The sequence below is a fragment of the Prenolepis imparis genome, unplaced genomic scaffold (genome assembly GCF_030444845.1).
Source record: "Prenolepis imparis isolate NDT839.2.m4 unplaced genomic scaffold, iyPreImpa1.0 SCAF_2, whole genome shotgun sequence".
Taxonomy (NCBI): Eukaryota; Metazoa; Arthropoda; class Insecta; order Hymenoptera; family Formicidae; genus Prenolepis; species Prenolepis imparis.
The window spans coordinates 13,882,763-13,901,954 of NW_028141160.1; the positions used below are offsets into that span (position 1 = coordinate 13,882,763).

Genomic DNA, 19,192 nt, shown 5'->3' on the forward strand with positions numbered 1-19,192 from the left:
CCTCTCCCTCTCTCTTTCTCTCTCTTTGCGCGCGCTCGCAAATGATAGAACGGACGGTGGCAATTTGCAGGTGCAAAGTTCACGATGGAGGAAACCGCTAATGAGGGGAGTGGTATGTGTGTGCGGACAGGGGGGCCCCGACGTGCAACTCGGGGCACGCGTGGATTTTCAGAAGGACAGGTTAATTACCCTGTGGCCGGGGAATTGTGGCATATTTTGCGCGCATGGTCGCTTTCTGCAAACTGTATATATGTATATATAATATATACAGTTAGTATATACTATGTATATATACCTATATATATAGCGAAATTAACGATATACATATCTCGTGCCGCTCGTGTTATTATAGAAGCTTTCTTTCCTTTCTTTCCTTTTTTCTTGCGCTCCTTAAATCGAACTGGCCAATGTTATTTTGCTCATCCCCTCGAGACCATAACTGCCCGATGGCGCCTCTCGCTAGCCATAAATTAATTAAACTGGCGCGAAGGTGTGCAGATGGGTGTCAGTGCGGCTTTCTTCATCTTCCGATCATCGTCCGAACCATCGCGCTTTTCGTTCTGTCTAGATCGCCTAAATTAAATAAGTGTTATATATATACAACTACAGTTTGTTTCATAATTCTCAGGGCATCCTTCGATCCCCTTCGCGGGGGGGAATATATACTCTTGTCTCGCATTCTTTTATCATTACATACATATATAATGCAAAAGCGTCTGGCAGTATAATTGCTCTATATAGAGCGGCAATAATAACATACGTAACTCTTTGCGGTATTGCTTATGTAATTTCGTCGACACTGTATCGTGCCGCTAATTACCGTCAGTGAACAGGTAGTAATTGCTTCCAAGTACGTATGTACATTGTTATTACAATTATCACTGTGCGATTTACCGGAATTTACCGCATAATAACGTAATTCTTCTCTATATACATACGCATACTTTGAATAACTTTGATCAACTTTAAAATATAGCAACGCGAATCGTGATACAATCCGCAAAACTGCAGAACGAACGAAATTAAATGTTTTAGGAAGGAATATTTCTGTGTTTTAAATAGAAACCTATATATTATTATATTTATTTTCTCTCTCTCTCTCTCTCTCTCTCTCTCTCTCTTTCCTGTAATTACAAATATAAATGCAAGCGAATTTTTCGCGCACTTTAGACTGTCTTAGAAACGGCTTACATGTCGGTGCATAGTTCACATAAATCGCTCTTCAGCTGACGTATGGCAAGCGGGCGTGAACGGGGCGTAGCAACATAGTAACGTTTATTACATTGGCTGGCAACTAGCAAACCTTGTCGAGCTCTCCAGAGGATCAGACGGGTTAAAACTTTTGCGGGACGCGATATACACGACACTCATCGCCCGGATCTTATCAATCCCGTTTCTATCTCGATAAGACGTACGCTGAACAAAGAAGAACAAAGACATCCGGATGAAGGAAACTATTGTCAGTATATCGCTGACGCGCTCTCTCAAACTAGCTTCGTTCTACAAGAGTCATAAATATATCATAAAGCGATTTGTGACGTTACGGTCTAAAATAAGACGCAGACCGACAGAGAGAAACGCGCTCCAAAGTTTTTCCCTTTTTTTTTCTTCCCCTTTATCGTAGATAATGGCGGTTCGATTCGATTTGACGGAGAAACGAGCGAGGCAGGTAAACGAGGTAGTCGATATCCTCGCGACGAATGTTCCATTCCCACTGCTTCGTCGTGTGTACAGGTCACTTCCACGACTAAAGATCGATCGAGTGGCACGGATGGATATGCGGTCGGGAATGGCTAGTGCACACGAGTCGTTTTCGCACGACGAGCTCCTCGTCGTCGCGTTTAACTAGAGGTGTATTTCCGCGATATATAGGGGAAAGAGAAGACCGGAGATGCGGTAAAGAGAGCGACACGACCGCGGACGTCGGCATTAATTTCTCACGACACGTCGTGCATCTTTTACGCATGTATGTAGGAGGAAGGAAGGGCTATCAATTATATGCACGCTCGTGTGTGTGGTTAGGTGGGAGTGCATCGACCCATCATACCTTCGAAAATCATTTAACGCAATTAAATACATGCGAGGTAAATTGGACGGAAACGGGGATAACGCGCGAGTATCAATTTGCGATTTGGGTATATTCCACCTCATGAATGACGAATTCTCATATAGAGAGGAAATAAGGCTGGAAAACAATCTTAGGAAGTCGTAACGGGATTAAGATCATCGGTGAGATTCCCATAAAGGAAGAAAACAATGAAAGGCGGCGGCGAAGATTTTTATTTCAAGTCTCATAAAAATTCACATTCGGAATAAAAGTGTGTTTTTGGTAAAAATTTTCGTTTCAATTAGAGGCGGGAAAATATATAAAAGAGATCACAGAATTCGGAATATAATAATAAAGTCCCATTTTAAGACGCTCGTTTAGTATCTCGTAATATCATGATGGTCGTGTCGAAATGAGATTAAACGCGGGATCGCGGAATCCTCAGGAAATTAAAACGGCTCTAAAGGTGATCGCGAGATTCTCGTAAAATCACGACGAAACGCGATATCTCGTGGACTTCTCGTTAACTTGAGATTATGCTATATAAGCGAATGACGAAATTCTCGTAAAAGCAAAATGTTGTTTTAAAGCGATCGTCAAAAACTCATATATATACGTAATACAAAACTTTTAGCCGCGCAAATTAAAATGATGATATCTCCATTTGCAGAAATACGATTGTAAATGCGAGAAGGCATATGTAAAATATATTAAAAATAGGATATATATATATATATATATTATGTGTAATAAAAGAATATTTTTTTCTGTAAATGAAATTAAAGCAGAGATGAGGTGTTACATTAGGATCATAGAAAAGAAAACGTCACGGTGTTAACGCGATGAAATTCGGAAGGACCGGGAAGATTCCTGTGTATGATCAGAACGAGACTCACGTTTATACTGCTGAGGGGTGTCGGGCTGACACCCCTGCGGCCACCAGTGCCGCCGCCGCCGCCGCCGACCTCCGCGTCCAGTTTGGCGATTCGTCTAAACGCTGCGATGCGGACGAATCCCGGACTCCGGACCGAGTCGGTCCCACGTAGGAACCGCTCGAGCGATCCTGAAAACGCGCGAATTCACGTCAAGGACTAGGGGACGCAACCGGCCCGATCTCTTTGGTGTCGGATAGACGTCTCGATCACGACTCCATCTCTCGAGTGATCCCGACGAATCGGAGTTTGGACTTCCTCCGAGACGGATCTCCTCTCGCGCGCGAGTATATATATGTATTGTCTCACGAGAGAGCCGCGTGTCAAGGGTGACAATTTTTATTATCGATTATACGCGATGAGAGAGAAACGCGCGCAGCTACGCGTTTATGACCTTACGTGCGGAATAGCCTCTTCTTGAGCAATCGGCTGTCAAGAAAATAAGCGCACTGTGTGAATGGCACTCGTGAAATACTCGCACAAGTAGTGTACCCACGACGCATGCCGGGGCACAGAGCGTCGACGCGCACCCCTTGTCATCGGGCTTTATGTCCACTGAGGTATATACGCTCTCCAATGTGAAAAAGCGCGAACGTCAATTATCACGGACACTATATCGCGACAGGCGACACGGTATCCTTTTTTTCTTTCTTTCTGGTCAATGCCACGAAACCACGAAAGGACGCATCGGCGCGTCGCACTTCGGGGATCTCTTTTCCGTGGACGAGATACTACCTGGGTTCCCTAGTTAAGAGGAGCATTCGCGGACGATGCGCGAGCGATTAAAAGGCGACGACGGCGACGGGGACAACGTGGACGACGTTGACGAAGGCTCGTTCGCCTTAAGGGCCGTCCGTCGCAGACGCATGCTCGCGGCACGTCGCAGCCTCTCGCACTGACCGCACGTAACACGTAAGAGAGAGGTGCGTGTACTGTACTTGTGTGTCTACCCCCTCCTTCTGTCTCTTTCTCGCTCTCCGCGTCTTTCCTCTCGCCTCTCACCCTCCGTCGCACTATCTCTCCCCCTATCTCTCTCGCTCTCCTCGTCACTTTTGTGCGTCAATTATCGCGGCGCGGAAGACGACCGAGGGGAAAAGAAGAGAGTTTCGCCACTCGCGCGCCGGGGCCCTCTTCTTCATCTGCTTGCGCGCTGGCTTCACGCGCGGGTATCCTCGCTAACTCCGCAGGGAACGTTGAACGCGAGTCCGGAATTGCCGTGGCGCCACCCCTCCTCCCTTTCCGGCCCCTCCATTCTCTCTTCTTCTCCACCTCGTCGTCGTTCTCCTTCGAGTTACTATACGGGGCTGCCTTCTCCTCTCCTCTCCTCTTCGTAACGCGGCGCCGCGCGTCCCACCCCGGTTTTCCCTATAATTTGCTCGGCAGTCGGGTAACTTTTTTTTTTTTTTCCTTTACTCCATTTTCGTATCTCCTCTCTACCCCGCGACTCTGCCACGCTGCTACCCTTCGCGTCCCTTTCCGCGCCCGTTCTCCACCTCGTTCATCCTCGGCGATGTCTCTTTTTCTCTCTGTCTCTGCCTCCGCTACTGCCACCGCCACCGCCACCGTCACTGCCTTTCTGCCTCTACCTCCACTCGCCTGTGTGCACCTCTTCCTCTTGGTGCCAGCCATGAATCCTCGATCAGACCGAGGGGCCAAGGGGGGTTGCATGGCGCGCCGCCCCCTTAATAGCGCTACCTCGACCTCTTCCATTCATCGTGCTTCCATCTACCGACAGCAGGTTGAAGAAGACACACCATGTGCAATGTATTGTCATATGACCGAACTGTCATTCTGAATAAGCAAGACTCATACGTGACATAGATTTTTCAGATTTGCATTTGTATCCCTACGATTTTTTCTTCACAGGATACAGGGAAAATTTAAAATTATTATTCTATTCATGAAAATTTTATCAAAATTATAGTCTCTAAAATAATTATTCCGAAAACAATTATATTATATGGAAGGGGAGGAAAGAAAAGAGCGCTCACGTGCTATATGCTAATATCTCCTTTTTTCTCTTCACCTTGGGATAATCACCTTGATAAGTCGCTAGTATCTCGCCACGTGCGAAATGCTTTCTATCTGCAATCGCAGTCGAAACACTTGCCAGACGTCGTATAGAACGCAAGATGTTTCTAGGGCGCTTACCTTTTCGGTTGATCCCTTCGCTTGGGCGGGATAAAGGGCTGGCGGTGTATCGAATGACAGAAAGATGTCAAGAGAGAATCCGATACACCACGGGAGAGCGATTCGTTATTATATGAATTTCTACGGTACGATCCCTCTTTCTCGCTTTGCTATATCAAACGTCTTGTCTATGAGATCATTGAAAGTAGCCTCTTTCAAAATTTCGGGCGTGCAAAATGAAAGGATGTCAGATTGTGGATCGAAGGGCTAAGTAAACTGAGCGTATAGTAAGAGAAAACTCTTCTATGATACAAATAATTATAATAACAAATACATTTTTGTATTATACCCTTAAATAATATAATTATAATAATCTAACAATATGTCTGATCGCGTCTTTCTCTCTCCTAGTATCTTAACAAATTGCAGACTGACAAACATACGTTTTTCATGTGTAAAATGTAGTTGAAATGTGTGATACATTTTCGTGTTTTCATTATATTTTGTTTTTGTATACTGAGAGAATTTTCTCTTAGAAGGGTGTGTGAAGTTGGCACCCCTATGTTATGCTATCATAGTTCTGTTAAGAGTTCTGAGTTATTTAGAACCATAGGAAGAGTTCTTGATAATTTTTAAAAATAGTTCTGGTCATTACGATAACGAAAATCAGTTTCAAAAAATAGGCCAACTTCACATTTTTTTACACATCGAGTTCCAATAGGTTTTTGAGCAGAGTTTTAATTTTGAAAGAGTTCTGCAATTTTTAGATAAAAAAACGTACCTTCACGTATGTCATACGTCGACTTGACATACGTCGCAAAATTTCTACGTTTCGATGAATTAAAAAAATCGATACCTCGGAAACTATAACAGGTAGAGCTATATGCGGTTTTCACTTTTTTTTCTTGTTTTATCGTGTACAATTCAAAACTCCAGCATTTTTTACCAGAACTTGATATTTTAAAAATATCTTCAATATTGAAAGTATGTTTTCTTATCTCTATAAAAATTGCAAAACTCTTTCAAAAAATAATCAGGAACTATAAAACTATAAAACTATTAAACAATTTAAATTTACTCACCTCACGGTTGCTCCTTTGTTGCCCGATGCCTCCCCGGGCCTCCTTCTCGTACAAGTTTCGAAACACTTGCACTCGCGTTACTTTTTTTCGTTCGCGACGCGCGGCTATGCCCGGGTTTTAGCTATCACAATCTTCGACGCGTTTCGGTAAAACGCGAGACTCGCGAGAGCTTATTCGCGCGCGAATAAAACCGAAGCTCCATTTTCGCGTGGCCGCTTTTTCCAAGACCCACTTTTCGCAGGGGCTTATCGAACGAAGATGATCAAGAGAGCGACTTGGCCGCGACGCACTCAAGTCGCCGAAGAACGCAAGCGAGACGAATATTGAGCGAGATTCACGGCCGACGAGATCAATCTCGCGCATGCGACGCGATCGGATTCATACGATAATTAACCGCTAAAGACGTTAATTAATACACTCGTCCTTTCACAGACCGGCAAGAAGGGCGCGACCGTTGATCACGAACAAGAGAACTACTGGAGGTGGAGCTAGACTGCCACTGCCAGGTTCGGAACGCGCAGCGACACCCACGCCACGTCGTAGTGGTGGGGGTATGTAGAGGTTGCGACGTGGGAGCTCGCCCAATCACGTCGCAACCTCTACATACCCCCACCACTACGACGTGGCGTGGGTGTCGCTGCGCGTTCCGAACCTGGCAGTGCCAGTCTAGCTCCATCTCCAGTGCTCTTCTTCGATTCTTCGTGATCAATGGTCGCGCGCTTTTTGCCGGTCCGCGAAAGGACGAGGATATTAATTAATTAGCGTCTTTGGCGGTTAATTATCGTATAAATCCGATCGCGTCGCGCGTACCGACATCGTAATCGCGATCGCACACGTGAAATTGATCTCGTCGATCGTGAATCTCGCTCAATGTTCGTCTCGTTGCATCCTTCGGCGACTTCAGTGCGACTTGATCATCTTCGTTCGATAAGCCCCTGCGAAAAGTGGGTCTTGGAGAAAGCGGCGACGCGAAAATGGAGCTTCGGTTTTATTCGCGCGCGAATAAGCTCTCGCGAGTCTCGCGTTTTATCGAAACGCGTCGAAGATTGTGATAGCTAAAACCCGGGCGTCGCCGCGCGTTGCGAACGAAAAAAAATAACGCGAATGCAAGTGTTTCGAAACTTGTACGAGAAGGAGGTCCGGGGAGGCATCGGGCAACAAAGGAGCAACCGTGAGGTGAGTAAATTTAAATTGTTTAATAGTTACATAGTTCCTGATTATTTTTTGAAAGAGTTTTGCAATTTTTATAGAAATAAAAAAACATACTTTCAATATCGAAGATATTTTTAAAATATCAAGTTCTGGGGAAAGACGTTAGAGTTCTGAATCGTACTCGATAAGACAAGAAAAAACGTGAAAACCGCATGGCTCTATCTATTATAGTTTCGAAGAGATTGATTTTTTAAAATTAATATACTTTTACGAAACATTTAGAAAATCACGAACTCTAACGATTTTCACGAGAACTTGATATTTTAGAAATATCTTCGATATTGAAGGTACATTTTTTTTATCTAAAAATTGCAGAACTCTTTCAAAAAATATGCAGGTACTATATAACTATTTAAAAGAACCTTAAAACTCTGCTCAAAACTATTAGAACTCGATGTGTAAAAAAATGTGAAGTTGGCACCCTTATTTTTTGAAACTGATTTTCGTTATCGTAATGACCGGAACTATTTCTAAAAATTATCAAGAACTCTTCCTATGGTTCTAAATAATTCAGAACTCTTAACAGAACTATGATAGCATAACTTCACACACCCCTCTTAGAATTTACTTTGAAAATCGTGGGATATGGGTAATGTTTTATATTTTATTGTGAATGAGAAAATTTTCTCAATGAATACATGTGAATAAAGACACGAATGATAAAAAGCAGGTAATTATAATCGTAGGAGAGAGATTAGAAGAAATATAAATATTACAAAAAAATATTTGTTATATCAATGAATATATACATATTTCAAAAATCTATATACAGACTTCAAATATTATTAAAATTAAAATCAAATAAGGAATAAAATGGCAATAAAAGTCGAGCGCGGTAATTGAGAGGCGCAAAAAATTATTATTTATTATTATTTGAATCAGTTATAAAAACGTTTGCAAACGTTTCGATCCCTTTATTTTTGGGCTATCTTTAGCACACAACAAAAACAACTATAGATTTGAATTTAACAAACATAGGTCAAAGGAAATATTTAGAAAAAACACAAAATATCAAAGGTTTAAAAGCGAACCGTATCTTGGAGATATGGTTTCCTATGTTTGTTAAATTCTAATCTGTAATTGTTTGCGCTGAAGGTGGCCCAAAAAAGGGACCGAAACGTTCGTGAAAGTTTTTATAATCGATTTCAATAATAAAACAATTTTTTGCGCTTTAATACCGTTCGACTCTCATTGCCATGTTATTCTTTATTCGGTTTTAACTTAAGAGAGTTTTTATTTATTTTATTTAATTATTAAAATTTTAATTAGAAAATATATTTAAATTAAAATCAAATCATGTGACAAATAACAGAACGAAACATGTCAAGTATTTGATATCGAATTACATACCTTCATTGAATGTATTAGTTAAGAATGTAGAATTGAGTTTACTATACATAATTCAAAAGCAGAATTTTAATTTACTTTGCGAGAATATATTTTATTATATACCGTAGATAGAGAGATTCAAAGATATTCAAAGATATTCAAAGATATTCTTTGTATATATATAATAGCTTTAAGACCATTATAAAATTGATAAATTGAATGTCATTTGTGAGAATTCTAAAACATTAAAAAATATCATTATATCGGCTGATATTTAAGTCTTTGTTTATTAGCTATTCATCTAAAACGAAAGTGTGTTTGAAATTGATTTTAGAAGAAATTATGAGATTTAGAAAAGATTGCAAGTACATTATTTGTATTAGAAATAATAATATACTTGGAATTCTGTTAAATTAAACAGAAAATTTAATTCCACGAACTTCAATTTTCGCTAAACAAAGCTCGATTATAAATTGTCTAAAGAAATATCTAATCTTTTTCAAGACATGTTATATATGTGGAAATATAATCACAATTTTAAAATATGCTCATTTATGATTCATTTTTTCTTCCTTAAGTCGTAGCATAAATTACATTTTCTTTTTAGACAAACAGTGGTTTCAATGTTTCATAAATTATACAGATTGAAAAATAGAATTGTAGGATATTTAATTCTAGAGATCGGTCAAATGTGTCGGCTGTATAATCGTCACGTTGTTACTCATGCATATATCAAGACTAACCTGTTAATATGCGGTGAATTGTTGAATGCAATTGTCGAATACTTTTCTGCCTTCTCTTGGTAAATTTTCCTAATTGCGTTGTAACTAGCACACTTACACTATATTTATCAAGCACATGATAATTTTTTATTATTATGATATTGAATTGATTATCAATTTTAATCTGAAAATAATTCATTTGCAATTATTAACTAAACATTTATGAAAATACAAAGAGGATCAAATCACTCTATAAAGTTTAAACATATACTTATCTCTAACAATTTGAAATTAATTTTATCCTCTAATCTCGTTGATCATTTTTTCGACGCTACCTTGTTATCAAATGACGATTGAGTTTATCTTTTCTTTTCTCAGATGCGAAGATGGATGATAAGCAAAGGAAAGAAAATTCTTCAGCGACATTTGATTTCTTCGTAAGGTAGGATTAAATTTTTTACGCATGCGCACACAGACATTTTTTCGATCATGAAAATCGGTCAAATTTCGAAAAAGAACAAGTATAGATATTAATATAAAAACCCTTGCAATTGTGCCACATCTTTATACCAAAGTGTTAAAGCAATTCATTTCTTTGAGAACAAAATAAGAATTTGAAGTTTGAAGCGATTTTCAATTCAATTGTATCCGTAACGAATCATCATTTTGTGTAGGCTAAGTAGCCGAAGTAAATTACTTTGAGACTTAAAATTAGTCTGAAAAAATTGACATTTTTTCCTTCTTATTTTTCAAAAATAACGAAAAACGGCCTGTTTTTCCTCATCTTTTCTTCTCGAAAATAATAAATTTTGCATACGTATTGAATTTAAATAGCGATCGAGCAAAACCTCGCGTTTTGATGACCGCCCAAGATTCGAAGGGCGACCGTTCCGGTAGGTAATAATTATCGGTAAAGACAGCAACGTTGGAAGGAACAGAAGGGTGAAGGGAAACGGCAGGGGGAAGGGAATAAGCTTAATCGTCCGGATTTAATTAACGGATGAGGCTTTTGGGTTTAATTAGCGGTCCTGCGCGACCAATGTCGCTCCGTTTAAAGATGCGAATGCCATCGCACGAGACTTGTACGCCAACGTAATTATACGATGGCCAATGGTCGCCCGTAGTGTCTCTCACTCTTTATTTTACTCTCTCTCGGATATATACTTGCGTACACGTTTTATGCGTGCGTGTACGAACCTCGGCGAGGCGTTATATTTTCATGGCCCAGCGATTTAAATCTCCAGTTTGAGAAGTTAATCTCAGCCCTCTCATCGGATACGTCAGGGACAATTATCTCATAAACCGAAAAATGGAACTGTTTGTTTATTCATTATACACTTTCGTCAACGAATTTCAAAATATTTTTGGGTGGAAAGAAATTTTAGACTCTCTGTTTAGTAATTTTGGAATTTTCTCTATTATATTTATAAAGGAAGAGTATATGGTATTAAACTCTAACGGCATACGGTACGATTTTTCCTGCTGGATCGCATGCGAGCTAATAAATTGTTAGAAAGACTGCATGCTGTACGATGCATTTCTAGCAGGTTGCATGCGATCTAACAGGAAGAGTCGTATCGTGTATCGTTGATTTTAGTTTACAATATATGTAGTTTTTTGATTTATCAATCACAATCTTCAGGTTATTTTCTCAATATTAATTTGCAAATTTGTAATAATTATAGGATTAAGAATGTGCAGGATTTTATATGTCAGGGACGTAAAATACTTTCCGCTATGACTGGTTACAAAGAGAGATAATTGAGAAAGATTACATATTACGTTTAAACGCTATTTAACTTTTGTCTGCATGTCACATCAAAAAGATATTCCGCGTACAACGGAAGTAGATAATTGTTTTCCGGTGCTTGAACAACACATCGCATCAATGAAATATTCCATTAATCATTTTATGTACGAGTGAGAAAAAGAAAAGTGAGCATTTCTCAAACAAAGAATATATATATCAGAAATATCACATGTAAAGATAAATAATTTTTTTTTACTTTCTACTACAAGCTCTTTAAGACGAAGATGAACAAATAAATTTTCAAAAAATCTGAGAAACGTGTAGAGTGTAGAGAACCAAGAATAAGTTTCGACATTAATTGATTTTGTTTGATTATTTATATACAAGAAGGAAATAGAATATTAAATACATAATAATATATACATCAACTTATAGGCAGAAAAGAATTTTTAATGTTGTTAATTTTTGGAATTTTGTGTCTCTTTTCTATTTAAAAAAATATATAGTGCAAATTAGTAAATTGTTAAAAATACATCATAGCAGAATAGTTCTTTATATCTAACTCGAGCCAGCTTCAAAATTATATTGTATCATTTAGACTTTAGAAATCTAAAGTTGAATATAACCTGCTCTCCGCGTGACGTCTTTGCCGTAAAGTCAGTGTCGCACCAAATAATAGTCGATGACCTGACATTTGTCGGCATCGATTTGACAAATTTACTTTAACAAATGAAATTTGCTCGCTATTTTCTGTAGGGCGATAAAAATGTCATCACTTCTTCAATGATCGTTTTTCGACAGGATTCTTTAAATTAGAGCAGTATTATGCTTTGTAAAGGGTTCCCAGCAAGATATTCGAGCAAAGTTATTGTCAGTTTACTTTTCTTTCAATAGAGTTATCTTTAAAATTTACGACGACAACCGTATTATATGAAATAATCTAAGAAATATATTTTGTTTAGTAATCTCATTGGTTGAATGTGAAAAGATAGATTTTCGTGAAATTTGAAAATCGGGAATCTTTTTTAAAATTTTCTTTTATTTGATGTATATTAAGATAACTTGAATCGATACGTTGAATTATTAAATTCATCATCTTTTTATATCCCTTTTATATCCTTTTTATATACATTTCAAACAAAATTTCATGAAAACTTGAAACAAAAAGAAAATATTCGCATTGTAAAGAATTAACAGATTGAATGCAAATAATTTAAAAGGATTCAAGACATTAAATCTTGTTGTGACAAAGTAAAAACAGAAAAATTTAAGAAATCTATTTTTTTGTCAAAATTGCATTGTTATAATTATAAAAAACTGATGTAAATTGTCAGATCGCAATTGAATTAGAATTTCATTAATCAATTCAATCAGTTAAACATTTTTGCGATAACTGTAAGCATTTAGAGGAAAATTATTTTTCAAAACTGAATTATTTTTCAAACATTTTAGAAAACTGAGATGAAATCATGTATTTCTTATAAATATAACTTCTAATACGACGAAATATATATATATATATATATATATATATATATATATTACTATTAGGTTTGTCTCGATGGAGTATATTTTTATTTTGCGACAGATATAGCGGGATTCTTCATCATTGCAACTCCCTTTTTTCAATGATCAAAAATTGCCGCATTAATTTAAAATCTTCTCGAATCAAAGATGCAGGTGGAATTTCTTTTATATCCAACAACTCGTAAAGCATGCAACCACATGGCATTAATAAAAACGGTCTTTGAGCGAACCGATTTCTAGCAAACCATAAACACTTTTAAATTATGTAGCGACTCTTGGAAAGCACGTTTTTTTTCGGAAGTATACGGTTTCTTGAAAACGAAACCGTATCATAATCGTATCTATATGTTGAGAACGACGACCCTGATTCATAAAAGAGTGCCGAAAAAGACGGTTACGGTCGAAAAGAAATATGTTGTCTCCCTCTTTCCCTTTTCTCTCGTCCGTCCTGCAGAGAACCATTCTAATTTCTGACCAACTGCTTCGCCGACAAAATGTAAAACGTTTGGCGGTGTAATTAAATGATCAGTTGCTAATCAGAATTTATCAAATTGAAAATGAAATAGGGAAAGATTCGGACATAACAAGTTTTTTGGAATTTGAGTGAAAGAACGAAAGATATAAAATAAAAGAGAATATTATAGTTATATTAGATTATATTTTAATTAAATATTTTATTATTATCGACTCTCTCTCTTTGTTTGAAAAAATAAAACATAAAAGAAAAATATAAAATTTTTATAAAATACTTTTGAAATTAGAAATACAATTTTAAATTACTTTTTAAATGTAGTAAATATATTTATAACAAACAAATTAAAATATCTAATGTTCTATTATTTTTTGTTTTATTTTCTACTTACTGACCGTTGTTAGCTGCATTATCAGAATATCTTTTTTCTCATGCCACTTTTCTCCGAGTTTCTCGGTGATGACAGAGGTTCTCGATAATGACATTTCTTTAATGACAGTCGTTATTCTGACAGTCTGACAATGGTCGGCTTGTCTTCAAAGAATCTCGAGTCTTCGTCTTTCCAGTCACTTTTGTACGTGGCTTATTCTCGGTGATATTCTTTTTCGGTGAAAATTGTTTGTGTATGCGGGGGGCACGATTTTCACCTGCGATAGATTAACCAATAGAAAAAGAACCATGAAAAACGAAAGGCTCTCTCTTGCTAGGAAAAAGAAACGAAAGCGTGCGCGCGCAAGAGAGAAAAAGATGAAAAAGAAAAAAATAAAATAAAAGTAGTTTTTTTTTTAACTAAACCTCTGTCTAATCGGCTGAAGATATTGAACAATCACATAATACGATCTACTTATGTATATCTTTCGAAACAAGGAATGCGGCATTAATCGCATTGAAAACGAAACAATTTGACTTGTCAAAAGAGGATTACGGATCATCCCTTCAATTCCGCGTCGCTAGAAAATTCGGGTTAATCTTATGGTTTGTAAACAAGAACTTACAATTAAAGATAAGATTAGAGCATTAAAGAGATATATGTATGTTTAGGTAGTATAAAACTACGTATCTACATAATTAGAACTACTACACGTTTAAGAACATAAATAAGTATTAAACTAAAATCAATTGAAATAATATTTATTAAGATAATATAAAAAGTAACATTTGAATATATATAAAATAATGAATGTAAGTTCTGAACAGTTTGAATACTAATTCAAATAAAAATTGTATGATATAATTTTTTAAAGCTATTTCAATAATTAATTAACTTTAATTATTACATTTTAAATCAATATTTTTTATAATTGCATTTATTAATAAGGAAAAAGTAAATTTTAAATATTTTATTTATATATACGAAACTTTTAATGTGTTTTTAATAGTCTGAAATATATTTATTAAATTGAAAGTATGTTTAAAAAAGCCATTATACAATATTATATACCGCTAAATCATATACTTTTCCTTGCCATCTCTATTAGAAGCATATAATAAAATTTTGCGAGAGCACGTCGAGCAAGTTTCAACCTGCCTCTGCACATTAAGGAACACAAAATGAACTCATTAATCATCTCGCGAACTAGAACCAAAACAATGTTGATCAAACGCTGCTCTACGAAGGTCGCCGTGACGGAATACACAGTCCATTTGTTACGCGTCGTTTACAGACAAGGGACTAGTCGATTGCAGGTTTTAATAATCGACCGGCGTAACCGTGAACTCGATCTTTGTTTTCGATTCTATTAACAAATGTTCGATGAAAATCCACATGGGTAGAAACACGAGCTCGGCATCTTGTTTAACGAAACGAGCGTTCCGACAAACGATTCGACGCGACTTTCGGAATTTCTATCATCATTCGCGCGATAGAAACGAGGGTAAGTGGCTCGTTTCGTACCTGCGACCCGAGGAGCAAGCAGGTGTCAGACTTTTAGAGAAGGCCTATAAATTTGTGCATTCCCCGCGGTTATAGAATCGTGTATCGAAGGTGTCCCGGTGCGCGCGGCGATTTCATACTTTGAAGAAACGACACTTTGTCACAATACGACCTGTTGCGTCGACATCGGCAAGAAGAGGAAAGAAAAGAGGCCGAAAAGTAAATTCGAACATATTGATGCGGAATTTTCTGACCGTGAGAATTAGTAGGTCAAAGGGTGCCGCCGCCATTGACGGGTCTTCATTACGCAACCTGACTTTTGTGTACTCTCACCCGGGGGTGAAAAGGAACATTTGCGCCTTGTCGTTCTTATGTTGACGATTTTGCCATCGGTTAAATCTTTAAGCCCATTTTTTGTGGCAAAGTTAAATTTTGTCGAATCATACTCATCATCTTTTTTTACGTAAAAAGTAGTATAATTGCTTTTAAATTGAAATTGAATTTATAAATCTTACGAATGAAAAAGAATGTTTTTTTCTATTTACGCCTTTATTCTTGTGTGTTTTTATATTATTTTTTCAATCAACTTTAAATGATTTGTTAAGAAAAAAATTAAGAACACGCACAACCATATAAGTAATATATAAGATTTAAACATCATTTAAATGGCATGGGTCTAAAAAACATTTAAATATCATTTTTCCACTTACATCTATTCTGTCACCTCATTGTCAATAGCTTCGTCTTCGCCCGGAAATCGATCCTTCCCCCTCGACACAAAAGTCATTGATTAACACAAAATAATATTACGCGACACACACATGCAATGCAAATTACTTTTTTATCGCGAAGTAAACAAAAGAAAAAAATTAACAGCACTTTCCAGTGGCTTGGAGATTTTCTCCTTTGTCCGAAGATTTTAGATTGAAGCTGGAGAGATGGTATCTTTTGAGATAAATATATATTGCGTGAATATAAACACTTAGTGAACGGAGGAATAAATAGCAAAAGCGAATTTTTAATTATGTTTATCAGTCGTTTGCTCGTTTTTTTCGTATTATATTTAATTAATTTTATTTTGGCCTGTATTCTCATCCATGTAGCGCTGTATCGCTTCTTTTTGAATGGGAATTGAACGAAGATTTCAATCGCAATCGTTATGGCATACACATCTTCCGAACTTTCGCTAATAACAAATATTCGCATTCGTTCGCTCTCCACTTAGGTCCTGCGCACAATAGAAAAAATATTAGGAATAAATATTAAATATTAGGAATAAGAATTATTTTAAAATAATAAAATTGGGGAAAAACTCTGATATAAAAATACAAATTCGGGTATAAAGGACTCTTATTAGTATTAGTTTATTAGCTTTTACTAGTCCTTTATACTCCAATTTGTATTTTTATATCAGAGTTTTTTCTCGATTTTATTATTTTAAAATAATTCTTATTCCTAATATTTAATATTTATTCCTAATATTTTTTCTATTTTGCGCAGGGTCTTACAGTGTGAACCCACCTTTCACTCTCTCTTCTTTTTCGTTAAAACTGCTGCTGCTATCTCACGATAGTATGTAGCATTAAGCACTTGATCAAAAGTCGGTAATATTTTATATAATTTAATAATTTTAATAATTTTCTAATATATCATTATTTTTCAATCATTCGGAGACTCAATTAATTCTGTTTAATTTTTTTTTTTTTTATATAAATTACGGCGTGATTATATAGTTATACGTTTCATATGAAATAATAAACATAATTTTCAATTCGTCAAAATACGAAATGGAAATGTAGACTAGTGGAAAACATGCATGATAGTCGCATAATAAAATGACACGATTTTGTATTACCGAATTATGTATAGTGTATTTTCTAATCATAGTAATACTGTTCCATTAATAACTGTTACATTAATTACAATGCGGTTGAACTAAACACGTTGCCGATGATTATCATACAATCAGAGATTAATTATTACAAGAACCAAAGGGTTGGAAATTGTCATGTACCTTCGCATCGACATTCAAAAATTGAAAAGGGTTAAATGAACACAATATCATAACTACGATTATGCTCGCATACACATTATGTAAACGCATTCGTCCAATCTTATAGGAGAATAAACCTGCATAATGTGTTGTAGCTAATTAACTACAAGAAATTGTCTTATTACATTATATATGTGCGCCAAGCACCGAAAATATTAACAGATCCACATCCCACTTTTGACAAATATATAATGAATTTATAAAAATTTTTACTGGCATAATAAAAAAATTATCTGCATTTATATCTAGTCTTTTTTAACATTTATATTTACATCTGTCGTGAAATTGCAATAATTTTGATGTGATATATTTTTTTAAAATACGTCTCTGTGCGATTCGTCTGCCTATATTTCCAATGCTTCGTACAACCATAATACATTCGCGTATATATTGTCTTGATATTAAACATAGAAATAATTAAGAATAAGAGTCATCTCTCTCTTTCTCTCTCTATTCGAAAGTTTGGTCTTTGAAAAAATATTGCGCTCTGTGATATGGAACTATATAGGAAGGGTTTGTCTCTCAATTGATAGTTTGTATGGCGGCATATAAATCATGCCAATGGACGTGTTTCAAGCTTATAGAAAGAGTACGCTAACTTTATCTTATTTTCACTTCTTGAATGAGATTTTTACACGGTATAGTACTGTTTGTCTCTTTGCAAAATCAGCGCGTCGCATGTAATCGTCGTTAGATGATGTAACCGGATGGTCATGGGAAGGAATATGTTGATCGTTGTTATGTGTCCGGATGGATCGTGCTAGTGTGTGTATTGTGGAATAAATTCACAGCTTCTTTGCGACAATGTGAATGACTCGCTAAATCGTAGGAAATAAGACGTCGACGGAGGTGAAATGTCTATACGAGAGTAACTGCAGTAAAGTGAAGAAGTAGTACGAAACATTTAGCTTAAGTTTTGTACACTGAGATATAATTGACTAGCTCTACGAATGGAAAACATTGATTTTTCGGGTATTCGAGGCCCGAGACTAGATATCGGGAGACTCTTTCCTGAAGAAACGATACGTCAACATTTTTTTTAGCAACCCATTCTTTGCACCAAACTTTCGTAATTCAGCAGCGACTGCACATTTTAAAGTTTGCGATATAACTGTGTCGCTTTGCGATGAGCAGTTGAGAGATGTTTTAATAAATCTTTATTAAGCGCATTCAGTTCTATAAACAATCCTAATATTGCACTTGCCCGGTAATTGTTGAATCGTCATTATTATGATAAATAATATGATAATTAAAATATTGTACAAAATGTCACAAAGAAAGAGATTATTAAATATTACATCGAAAATCACTGATAAAAGCATCTCTCAATATCTAGCCCATTGAGAAGCCACGTCAACCTTAGCTACTTATGGATGGATTACATGTGTTGGGCCTTTAAGGGCATAAAAACTCTACACGAACAGGAGAGCCTCCATCATACTTCGCCATCTCATATCTGCTCTACTTACACATTATGCTTACTGAACTAACTTACTACGATCATTGATACAATCATGATAAAGACTTTCGATTTTATCGATTCGCGATTCATCGATGCGAAATCGCTGACGTTTAATACACTGACTATAATCTCTTTTAGAACAGTCGTTCTTTTTTATTAGTGACTCTCAAGTCTTTCCATTTAGTAAAACAGTATTATCTCGAAAATAATATTTGTGCTTTGCCACGCCATCACGTCTGTAATATATGTATAATATAAAATAAATAATAATACTTAGTTTCTATAATTTTAAAAGTTAAAATTTTATTTTTCGTATCTATGGTATGACCAGATCTCGTACTGAAAAATTTGAAGTACTTAACAGTAACGATTTACGAGTTTTCTGACACAAAATTCGGGACAGAATTCTATTTATAATGTTATATATCGTATAATACAGAAAACATTTGAACAAGTAAAATACACACAAAATACACAGATTTTCAGAATACACATACATTAAAATATGCGACACATAAAATTATAAATAGAATTTTGTCTTGATTTTTGTCGCGAATTATAGATTATTTAAAATACTTAAAAGAATTTTTGGCATCTTTGA

The 19,192-nt window shown here is 36.3% G+C and overlaps 2 protein-coding genes across 6 annotated transcripts in view; one reads left to right on the top strand and one right to left on the bottom strand.

Annotated features, from left to right (window-relative positions):
- The window catches only part of Sp1 (transcription factor Sp8), an 84,758-nt gene extending 80,241 nt beyond the window's left edge, over positions 1-4,517 (bottom strand). The window contains exon 1 of the mRNA XM_083057414.1: positions 2,944-4,517. The gene's annotated coding sequence lies outside the window, so the exon portion shown is untranslated. The remainder of the gene's footprint in view (positions 1-2,943) is intronic.
- The window catches only part of LOC145947640 (uncharacterized), a 189,224-nt gene that overhangs the window by 147,196 nt on the left and 22,836 nt on the right, over positions 1-19,192 (top strand). For 4 of the 5 annotated variants that reach the window (XM_083057434.1, XM_083057430.1, XM_083057439.1 and 1 more), the window contains one exon: positions 9,833-9,896. In XM_083057434.1, coding sequence (XP_082913560.1) covers positions 9,833-9,896 — 64 coding nt within the window. Of the gene's footprint in view, positions 1-7,347; positions 7,368-9,832; positions 9,897-19,192 lie in introns of those variants that run through there. The other variant, XM_083057443.1, reaches the window with a different exon arrangement.